We start from the raw sequence: 12057 nt of genomic DNA, 5'->3' as shown, positions 1-12057 counted from the left end.
ACCTTTCTGCTTAGATCCCTCTGAATAACATGTTTTTCAAGTATTTTGTTGGGGTTTTTTGAGTAAAGTCTTTATTTATTGCTGTTGCCCTATAGTAGTAGTTGCATGTGTTGTGTTTTAATTTTTGGCTTTGTACATGCTTAATATTTAACCCATTTTTACCTTTGTAGCCATCCATGTATTTCTATATAATGTATACAGTTCGGTTTGGAATCAATTGTTTTTAAAAAAGTTATTGTTTGCTTAACTGACACTCAAAATACTGTGATGACATGGAAAAATAATTTTCTTCAACTCCTTGGTTTTACTATGGATATGAGAAATTTCTGCTAGTCTTTGAGAGACATTACTAAGAAGCCAGTGTCCCTCTTGAGGTTTCATAATGATCCCCAGCACTACCCTGCATTCCAGGGGGCTCCCCTGGCAACTGTAGCTGCTTTTGATGAAGAAAAAGCTTCCTCTTTCAAAAGGATATGCAAACTGACCCACAAGACAGTGTAGAGGCAGCTTTCCTCATGCAGTGTGTACCAATGATGTAGTAAACTCTGAGCAAACAAAACAGGCAGTTAAACAGTCTGCCACAGATTATGAAACTACAGTATTTGATTACTGGTTAGCAAGCATAATTTTGCAGCAAAAAAGCTCAATCCAGATGTTTGCAATATTAATAATTACTGTGTTTGTCTGTAGGCCTTGTATCCATTCATTTTCATAAAATACCTGTGAGATATGTAATGAGGGTTATCCTAATTTTAGCTAACAGAAAAATGAGGCTTTGAAGAGAAGTTGCTGAATTTCAGATTAGGTGTAATTTTTTAATTCCCAGTTTTTAGACTAGACTTAGATGTAGAACAGTTTGAAAAAATTATAGGACTATTTAATATTTATTTAATACTTTGATTTATTGACTACTTTTATGCAAAACTTTCAAAACAATTATTCTGACTTTCTATTTTCTTTTTGTAGCCTTATATTTTTACAGATCCACCTACCATACGAGTTGCTCATGGAAGGATTTTCTCAGAAGTTGTATGTTTTTTCCACCATGTGACACATACCATGCGACTGTATAAAGTCCAGGGTAAGAGTTGTGAAATTCTGTCTCTCTCAGCAGTTATTTTTCATCACTACAGCCTGGGATCCTACCTGTCTTTTTAATTTTTAAATGCACTTCTGAACTAGTGCAGAATTCATCAGACTGAAGTCTTTCCTAGATCCAGTGCACCATGATCCTTTTCTGAGCATCATGCTAGTCATTAAGCTGGCATGCTTAAACTCAATAGATTTGTTGGATATACCTCTCAGTATTAGGAAATTTTATAGTATAAATTACCTGCAAGGGTGTCCTGAACTTTACTGGGTCATCTGAATTCTGTAGGTAGCTATAAATTATGAAAATGAGAAAAAAAAAATTAGAAATATCTTGGAGATGATGTAAAAACATAGTTTCTTTCATAGCTTCAAACTTACTGATGGAGGTACAACAATATGTTCTCTGAAGTCACAAAGAATGTAAAGTTCTTTGTTAGTGGCATTAATAGTGAAGCCTGGTTTACTCCACAACTGTAGGCATGCTTTGGTTACCTTTGAGCCTTCTCTTTATGTCCTTCCTCTGCTTGGAAGAGCTTGTGACAGAATCAGCTATGTTTGTTGAGGCACCAGCACTGAACACTGGCTTATTGACTCTTAGGACATAACTTCATATCAGTTTTGCTTGCTTTTCCTTCAGTAAGGCTTTCATTTTTTGTTTCTCTACTGACTTGCAAGAAAATTCTAGGAAAACAGTAACTTTGAAACTCTGCACACTTCCAAACTTGATGATTAAATTGGCCAGTGAAAAATGTAAAAGAGGGAGGAAATCATGGTGCAATTGTATAAACTTATTTTCAAGTGTATGTTTTTGTAATTAAAGTAGCAAACATACATTTTCAGTTGTTCACCTATTTGGATTTACTCTACTGGAATTTTTCTGAAATACAGAAGCATTGGCTGATATTTTCAACACTTGAAGGAACTTAAACATGTTTTGTATTAGCATTACTTTTACTGTAGGTGTCAAAATTGTCTGTGTGTTTTTAAAAATCTTATTTATCATATTTAATTATTTTTCTAAACACTTTCAAAAGCAAATAATGGAGCTATAAGTACTTCAAAAGTCTCCCTTGCTTCTTTTCTTATTCCTTTTAGGTATCAAAAATAGTACTGCCAGCAATACCTACTTTACAGTCGCACAGAACTGATCTGTTTGGTTTTGGTTTTTTTTTTTTTCAGTTGTAATATATTTCTTTTTAGAACTAAAATTGATTCAGATGCCTCATTTTTTATGACATAAGTGTATACTTTGAAGTTGCTAGAGTTTACCTATATGTCATGTACTGGTCAGAGTTCAGTTGCCAGCTCATCTCATACAGTAATTCTAGATCAAACTCTAGATCACATTCCTTATGAATGCAAACCACGATGTTGTATAGTAAGTTGCTGTTGAAGACCCTGAGGAAACATGTTTTTATTCAAGATTATATTTTTTGGTTTTATGTGACCAATATGTAAAATGGACTTAGATGAAAAAAAGGTACCTTGAGGTCAAGATGTACTAGGTTGCCAAAAATGTGAAACAAAAGTTACTTTGCTGTGTGGGTTTCAGTAAACTTCTTAGCAAGGAGGGAACTTACATAAGGAGAATGTTTATTGTAGTGAAGGGGAGGGAAAAAGCTTGAAAAAAGCCTGAAAAGTCTCTATTTTGGTTAGGGTGAGGTTGTTTAGTTTTTTAAAATTGATTTCTTTGTAATACTGCCTTTTCTTTAATTTGTTAGTAAGTGCCTGCCAGAAGTATTATACTTCCATTACACCATTCACAGAAAATGAGTTGACACTGAAAATCACTTGTTTGCCAATTCCCAACACTTAAGTTTATCTTTCATTTTGAGTGCGCTATCTAGTTTTTTTGTCTTTTGCTTTTTTTTGACCATTTTTAATTCAGCACACTATTTCAATACTTACACCGTTACCTATCCAGTCACCATGGTGAAGTCCTGTACCACGTTCCCAGCTTTTACAAGGAAAAATGATGCAATTATTTTATATATTTTCTCTGTTTACTTTTATGGTGTGTTTTTGTTTTAATTTCTTCATATGAAATGGCCTTTGTCAAAGTTTGAAAATTTATGACTTTGCATCATTGTTTTGCTGAGGTCTGTTTGCTGGGCTTTGTAAGGGAAGTTATTTATATAGCTTTACTTCAATTAAAAGAAGGTATCTTGAAGTCTTACTAGATATGTACAGTAACAAAGCATGTAGAGAGAAATAAATATGAGTATGTGTATATATACATTTTCTTCTTAAATAAAGACCTGATACTCCTCTTGTAACCTACCTGCTTGCCAGGGGGTGGAAAGCCTGATTGTGTGGCTAATCCAACTCGTGGACAGTACTTCCGAGTCCTACAGCTTCTTCAGCAATTTTGGTAAAACACTGCTTTTTCCACTTTTGGCTTTAGAATTCTGTTTATTTTGAGCAGAAAATACCCTGGCCTGACAACTCTGTTCAGTAATTGACCAATGAGTGATTTTTAACTTTTTCTGCTTCCATTGGCATCTGGGTTTTGTTAATCTTTTTATCAGAAGCTTCTTATGTTTCATTATCTTCATAATTGTATTTTTGTATTAAATTACACAGTAGAAAAGAGCTGAGAGTAATTCATGGCCTGGTCATCTTAAAATTGTAAACTAAAATATTGCATCCTTGTTCAATGTACTTGTGCTTTAGAGTCCTCCTTTAAAATAGTTGGAAAATCTATGACTAAGAGCATCAAAAGTGGAGTTTATAGATCCACTTTTTCCAGTCTAGGTCTGGGAAAATAGAATTAATTACCTGAACAGAATGTTTATCAGTTAGCACTGTAGTATAATAGCCATTGGTAAATGTTAACATTTTAACAGTTGCTGGTACTGCTGCAGGTGGCATTCAGATTCTAAAAAAGATGAGGAAACAAATACAGAGCTTGACATCCGCTTCATTCACGTTACAAAACCACAACCCTGGCTACATTTTACTTACGAAATAATAGCATAAAAATTGAAGCAGGTGGAGACTTTCAGCATTCCATTGTATAAAGGTTCAGAGTGTTTGTTTTAGAATTTGACAAAGACAAGACCTTCTTAAGGAAACTATTCCAACATGCTCTCAAACAGAACTGCTAAAAAAATTTGAAAGCTGTATGTGCAGAAGGAAAAAGAGATTGTGCTAACCTCTGGCCATGCGCTTAGGAATCTAGGAATTTTATTTGAAGATATTTTGTCCTTCTGCAAAAGATTCTGCAGTTCAGGAGCCCAAACTGAGGAGTATGCCTCTGGGTTTTGTGACTTGACATACAGTGAACTGTTGGGAAAAAAAAGTATTTAGTATCTAAGATTTTTAAATACTGTCTTCAAGATTTGAAGGACTAAGCTGGTTAATCAGTCCCTCACTTTCTGCTGTCTTCTGTTTACAATCTATCAGACAAGCACAATGTACCTTTGTCTCACTACAAAGAGGTATTTCATATCTCTGTTCTGCTTGGCAGAATTCTTTTCACAATTGTTAGTCCCATTAGACTACAGAAAGGGTAGAAGTGGTCATGCTGAATGACGGTATGATTCCAGTCCAAGCTGTGTCTTGAACTGTTTGAAAAGGTCAGGTTATTATTAAAGGTATTTAATTCTCAGTGAGAGGCACTGTAGAAAAAAATCTCACTGAACATCTGTCTGCGTTTTCAGATACTTAATCCTTCTTTTAATAAATAGGCATCTTTCCCCCATCAACAAAGACTTGTGTCCTGGTTGCGGTCATATCGGTGTGTGGTTTCTTAAATCACTGGCCTTAGGAAAGATTCTCCCAATTTTGGTTAAAACAGCTGACTGGTTTTCTGCGTAGTGGAACAGTTGCTGTCAGGAAGCTGGTAACTTCATTCTTGTCTGTGAATGGTGACAGCTGCTTAAGAGTCAAGGGGAGAAGTGAATGGCTAGGTCTTGCTCCAGCGTATTAGCTGCTGCTAAAGGCAGCACTTAACAGTTGTGCACTGTTTCCTACTGATTTACCAGAACCTATGTTGGTTCTTATCATTAATTGCTTCTGTTCTACTTCAGTGCAGGTTTCAGACTGCCTGCTCAATGAGGACTGAATTACAAGTACTACTGTATCATATGGTACATAATTGAACTGGCTTCAAATATCTGGTTAGATGTAACAAAAAAGGAAAACTAGCAAGGGAAAACCAGATCACTGTGTTCTGGGAGCACAGCCATTCTTATGTATGTGGCAATCGCTTTTAAAAATTGAGAGATTTTAGATGCATCTTTTTCATGTAGGTTTGGAAGGCCCATCTCTTGAAGTTTCCAACATTGTGGATATTAGAGGAGAATACAATCGTGAGCTTGCGATGAGAATTTCATCTGACATAAACAGTCAGAATAGATTCTATACTGATCTTAATGGATATCAGGTAATTATTGTCTATTAATTATAAAAGCCTGGGGACTCAGTTTTTGACTGTATTAATACTTCTGGTTGTAAAGAGTTTGAGTCATATTAATCAAACTTTCATGTTAAACTCCGCTAATCAATTAAAAGGAGAAAAGCTTTAAAAATGTATCCATTATAAGATTTGTTTTAGACCAGAAGAAGTAGCAACTGTTTTCTTTCAAGGAGTTTGTTAAATGTTCTTTTATATTCTTTTTAACATAAGAATTGTAATACAGCAAGTTATGATAAGCCACCATGTAGCTGCCTGTATATCTGTGTGCCTTCTTTCACTTCTGCTAGATGTGCAGAAGGTCCAGCAACTCAGACCTAGAGAACATCTGCTTGCTGCTGTGGTGGAAATCAGTGATGTATTTTTGGAGTGTGATAACTTCTGTTGGTAATGCATCTGATGAAATAAAGTGTGGCTATTTTCTTAGCTTGGACTCTGCAGCAGACATGAAAGAAAATTTTCTTTTCCTTACCTTCCTTCTTTGCTAAAAATAGTTTTGCAAATACATTGAAAAACATACCTGCTGACTAAGACTCTACTGTTTTTCCAGCTAGTCTGTAGTACTGCATTTTGCTGGAGACAGTAAAGTGAATATTTAAACATGAAAATAATTTTAATACTACTACTCATTTGTCATGTACCATTCAAGAATTCCAATAACACTTTAATAAGTTCCCATTATAAACTAACAATTTCTTTTCTGCTACCTTGAATCTATTCACTGCTTGCTCTCTAGAGGAGAAAAATTTTTCTCTCATTCTATAACTGTGATTATTCCTTTTTTTGTAGGTTCCCTTGATGAATCTTTCAGGTTTTTTTTTAAATGTTCTTTGATCTAAAAGTACATTGAAGTTATCATTTCCAAAGTGGTAGTTTTAGCCACACATCTCCAAAAAGCTAAATAATACAGTCGAGTGAATGCTTTGGTGCCGGTTGTGCTTCTAAAGCACATGGGATAAATGTCTGAAAAGGTCTTTGAAATTTAAATGCATAGAAAGAATGTATTTTATTGAAGTTCGTGTTCATACTGCAGATTCAGCCCAGACTGACGATGAGCAAATTGCCTCTTCAAGCAAATATCTATCCTATGACTACAATGGCTTATATCCAAGATGTTGGCGTTCGTTTGACACTTCATTCAGCTCAGTCTCTAGGTGTTGCAAGCTTGAAAAATGGTAAGTATAAGGTGATAGATATTACAAAGACCTATCCTTCATGACTGTCTGAAATAGTTCATTCAGAGATTACCATACCTACCAGTGTTTGAAGAAAGGAAATACATTTCTCCAACTCTGACAAGTTTTAGAATATATCCATAATGGAGGAGGTAGAAGTTGTTCCCACATGAGATCCTGTCATCTTCAATGGAGGATCTGTCTCAAACTAGAGACAGAGGGAAGAGATTACAAAAAAGACAAAATGAGCAATAAATTGTCAGAACCAGGTATTTTTCACCCAAGAACTCTGATGGAAGTCAAGGTTGAAAAAACAAAACTAAGTGGTGTGTTCTCTTTTGTTCTGCTCTGGTAGCAGAAGGCTTAAGATGGGTAATGTGATGCTGATCATGGGGGTTTTGTTTGTTTGCTTCAGGGCAGAAAGCACTAGTCTTAAGGTATATGCGGTATAGCCTAACATCCCTGTCAAGTAAAACAATAACAGCTTTCTTGAAGACTAGAATTAGTGAAATAAAGGATAAAAATGGTGCTGGGTGACAGTAAACATACTTCTTCTGAAGCAAAATCGTACCTCATGAATTTAATGGAGTACTTTGAAAGAACTGATGAATATGTTGACAAGAAAAATCAATTCATATTAAGAATTCCAAAAGGGACGTAGTCTTGTCCCTCACAGCAGAGAAGGCTGTGATGAATGGCCTGGAGGGATGGAAGCAGAGTTCAGTTGTTCGGTCTATACTGCTACCAGAATGAGGAGGCATTCAAATAAAGCTAGCAAGTAGGGGGGCAAAATAAGCTTTATAATTCATAATTTAAGATGTATAATTCCTTGCTGTAATATATTGTGAGTTTAAATTTACACAATTTTGAAAAACAATGGAAAGAATACTTAGAAGAAAAAAAGCCCATCAGAAGCTATGCCAAAACCTACTTCCTGGTTTCTTTTCAGAAAAATGCCATATTGATGTCTATTCTGACAAAAGGTGAATACTATACTAGAGTGATGGCAGTATTAGCAAACCTAATTAATTTTAGGGCAAAGAGTTAACACTGGCATATAGACTGATGGTTTAATAAAGGCATAGAGGAAAATACCAGCCTTTTGTTCCAAGACCACCTGATACAAGACCCAAACCACATTTTTTAATGCCTTCCATTGCTAGAAACCAAATTCCCTTTGACCTGATCTTGTGAATGAACTTGACACCACCAAATGTTTGTTGGCACTCGTTATGTAGGTATTGGAGATGAAATTAGTATGCAGAGCCTTCATTACCTTGTAGTAGTGTCTGTATTTGTTCTTTATGAATCCCAGTCTCTGCATTACAGAACAATGCAACTTCTAAGTCCACAGAGAACCCCACTCTCTGTCTTCAAGTTAGGGAAGTTAAGGCTAGCACTGTTTGACATACTGCAGTTGAGTATCAGGGAGAAACTGGCTTTGTGTAAGCATTTGTTTCAACCCAGTCAGAAGACATTAGAGGCATTTCCTCTACTCCAGGTAAATAAAAGATCAAAAGATGTATCCCATACCTGATCATGGCATTAATTTCTTAGCTATGTCACTCTTTGGCAAACTCTATGATGTCACTCAAGGTTAAGAGCTAGTTAGCAATATCAAATAATTATTCTGCACCCACTAAAAAAAGGAGGGAAATGTATTTATCTGACTTGTCATCATTAGGTAATATTTCATGAAATGACTATGTTTACTACCTTTGTCCTGAGGCCATGCTGGACTCCTCAAAAGAGAAAAAAATGAAGCTGAAGTTTCTGTGGCTGCTGAAAGTCATATGCTTCATAACACTTCTTTTGAAAGTCCTTCAGGATCTCAAAGGGATCCTGGAAGAAAATCCAAAAACATTGCAGTTTAGGCAAGCCTCTTCAGTAGCTGTGTATCTGAGACTGTGTGTCTCAAGGCATAACCACAATCTGAGACTTATACGAACAGCTGATTATTTCTCACTTCTCATTCTTGGATTAGAGACAAGTTCCTTACTATGGAGCAGTTAGTTAACTCTCATGCTGTCAGATGACGTCAGTAGTATGGAGTAGGATTTCTCACTCTATTGTCATCAGTCTTCATCATCAGCTTCTAAGAGACTTGATCAAAAACTGTAAAGTACTTATGCCACAACTTTATTCCTACTTTCCATCTCTCTTCCCATTTGTGGGATTGAATGCATAATCATTTTTTAATGTTAGATGCTGAACATCCTCCACCTTGTAAATTCCATCCAGTTCTGCTCTAATCTTCTACTTAGTGGATTATCCTCCATGCCCCAGGGAAGACCTCTAGATAGATGGGATGCACCACTGTCATTTAGAGGTGGACTTTCCTACAGTCTGATGGATAATTAATGGGGTAATAGGGATCACTTATGTCCTGAAGCCTCATGAAATACGCTTATACCACTTTTAAGCCAGAAATTTCCCTAAAACAATCTTTTTTAATCTTTGACCTGCTTTTGAAATGGTTTTTATCTCTGACTTTAGCAACACGGATCATTTTGTTTGTATTTGCTGTTCACAATCACCTAGAGAATCATGAAGCTTTATTTTGCCAGCCTTCATTATCCTAGTTTCTTAAAGAATGTTGGAAATGTGGTTAGGTAGTTTTGGGTCTAGATCCTCTAAGTTTTGTTTGAAAACTTTGACAAAAGTTTATCATAGGTTTGTCCTTCTTACTATGGTTCTAGCTTTTTTCGGAGACTTACCATACCTGTCAGCCCATGTTCGTACAGTGATCCACAAAGACCATCAATGTAAGGCACAATCCTAGCCTTATACCTTAGTTCAAAATGGTAGGTTGTTTCTTACTCATTGCCAGCTGACTTCTGTCCTGGATACACAGAATCTGTTTTGAATTGAGGGAAGGGAAGAACAAGTATTTAAGAAAATTGGATAAGTATTTGTAGAACAATGAAGAAGTATAAAAGAGACTGCCTTATTAAGCAGCCTTTTCTAGTAGCTTAAATTGTGCATTTCTTATTTAGGAAACAAGTACTTCAGTATTCCAGTTTTATTCAGGAAACAAGTACACTTGTTTGAAGATTCAGTGTGCAAAAACCGTAACAGTCTTAATTACATGCCTTGAACTGATTTCCCTCTGGAGATAAAAACTTGAAAGATATGAACTTCTTCTTTCATAAGTCTATTTATGATTTAACATCATGCTTGAAGAGCTATTCTGAATGACAATGCTACAGTTCAGTATAAACTCAGAACTTCATACTCAGTGCTCATCCGATACAAAGTTCTTTCTACTCCCACAAGTGAAAATACCCTTACAAGAAGGAGTGATTGTGTATTTATATATTCATATTGCCTACCTGTTTTTCCTTCTGCCTCCAACTGTGAAACAAAAACAACAACAAAAAGTATTTGGGAGGTGCACTTTTCTATGGAGTGTAAGATGAAGACAGTTCCTCTACAGAAGGTCTCCATACAGCTGCAGCTACTTGGGATGATTTTCCTCTTTGATGCTTGATGTGCCAAGTATCCTTGTTACAAGTAATAGTTAACAATAATAACTTTTCATGCTAAACTTCTGTTTAGGCTCTTATGTTAAAAGTTTGCAGGACCTTGTGCTGAAAGGCTTGTGAAAATTTTTTGGAAGGTTATAAACAGCCAAAACCCGAATGTATTAATGGTTTTCACAATCAGTCTTAACAATGTTGATCTGCTACTATTCTTCCATACGTAAGAGAAGAATTATGATTCCTTATAAGTTATATTTCAGGCTATTTTTCTTACGTAAAATAGAAGCTTTAGATATTCAATATAATCCTTGTATTGCTCTTTCAGGTCAGTTGGAAGTGATCATGGATCGTCGTCTTATGCAGGATGACAACCGTGGCCTTGGACAAGGTGTCCAAGATAACAAGATTACAGCTAATATCTTCCGGCTTCTGCTGGAAAGAAGACATGGAACAGATGTGGTAGGATTCACTGTCTGGATTTTTCTGGCTAATTAAGATATAAATATTTATTTCTGTTGCAGCAGCAGTGAACTCAGTAAAGAAATTATTCCATGAGCAGTAGAACTAAGGAAGCATAGATTCCAAGAAAGTTTTGTCAGCATGCTTGCATAGTCTCATCATAAAGACTTCATTTTCCACTATTCCTCACACAAATACCTGCAGTGTCTGCTTTCTCACTCACATTTCAACACATGACTGGGGTACTGTTGTAGAAGTCTCTTCTTTTTCTTCCTATTTTTTTTTCTTTTTTTTTACTGAGGAAGCTTTTAAAAAAATGCTGATCAGTGAGACTTGCTTCTTAACAAAGTTAACTAAATCTCGGCAAAGGGAGACAAATTATTTCCCATGAATGGGTGGAAGGAGAAAACATTTTATAAATTTAATTTTCTTAGGAAATAAGATTTAAGTGGAAATATTTAGATGCCAGACGTACGAACTTTCTCACTTCATTATGATTCTGGGAAAGTTGAGACAATATTGTTGTAAGGGTGGTTTTTTTCACTTGTATAGATCATTTCAGTTTACCTTTTTCTGTATTAGTCTTTTGAATAACTCTTCAATTTTCTTTAAGATCTTTGCATTTTCTGTCTTGTTTTTTTCCTGTCATCTTTGAGAAGGACAAAATAAGAAGTACGTCTCCATACTGAGGCAGTAGAATCATGATGACAGCACTGAATGTATTTTAAAATCATCACATAGCTAAAGATGAGAGGTTGTATACTGAGCTGCTAATGAATATGCAGATAAATTGGAATTAATTCTGGTTAATAATGGATATCATTAACCACTGTGAGAGGATGATAATATCAAGCTTAAAGCTAATTTCCACCACTTAATGATTGACAGTGGTTTTTTTTCAGGTTGTACATGTCATTCTGATTTTCTAATTCCTCATCCTGTATAACACAGGCAGCATATTAACTGCATTTATCAGTGCAGTGTGCAAGTATCTGAGCTAACTTGAAAGAAGCTAACTTGAGTTCTGCAGAGGTCTAGCTTTGACAACAATGAGCCTTGGACAGGTTAATCTACCTTCACAAGAAGAAACCTGCAGAGATCTATACTGCCACAGAAAACTTCTTTACTACCCAGGGTAATTTGTGTTGTATTAAATTAGAATGTGAAGCTGGTAAGTAAGAATTATTGGACATGGAAATCTATGTTTACATTAGCAAATAATTTGAAACAGTAGGAGCAGATCAAATCAGTTAGTTCCATGGTGCGTGCATTGACACTGTGTGCAGTTTTGGTATTTTCCATAGAACCATAAAATAAATCACAGAAAGGTATCTCTGGAAGTCTTCTAGTCCAGTCCCTGTGCAAAGCAGGTCTATTTTGTGTCAGAACAGACTTAAAAAACTGTCTAAAGGATTAGTCATCCATTCAGACC

At 35.6% G+C, this 12057-nt stretch overlaps 1 protein-coding gene across 3 annotated transcripts in view; it reads left to right on the top strand.

Annotated features, from left to right (window-relative positions):
• The window catches only part of MAN2A1 (mannosidase alpha class 2A member 1), a 127754-nt gene that overhangs the window by 94610 nt on the left and 21087 nt on the right, over positions 1 to 12057 (top strand). For all 3 annotated transcript variants that reach the window (XR_005931556.1, XM_030004495.2, XM_030004497.2), the window contains exons 16-19: positions 967 to 1081; positions 5346 to 5479; positions 6543 to 6684; positions 10492 to 10625. Coding sequence is in view for 2 of the 3 variants with exons in the window: in XM_030004495.2 (XP_029860355.1) it covers positions 967 to 1081; positions 5346 to 5479; positions 6543 to 6684; positions 10492 to 10625 (525 nt within the window). In the remaining variant the exon portion in view is untranslated. The remainder of the gene's footprint in view (positions 1 to 966; positions 1082 to 5345; positions 5480 to 6542; positions 6685 to 10491; positions 10626 to 12057) is intronic.

This window comes from Aquila chrysaetos, chromosome Z (assembly GCF_900496995.4).
Source record: "Aquila chrysaetos chrysaetos chromosome Z, bAquChr1.4, whole genome shotgun sequence".
Taxonomy (NCBI): Eukaryota; Metazoa; Chordata; class Aves; order Accipitriformes; family Accipitridae; genus Aquila; species Aquila chrysaetos.
The sequence above is the reverse complement of the archived record's forward strand: the minus strand, read 5'-3'. Positions and strand labels throughout refer to the sequence as shown.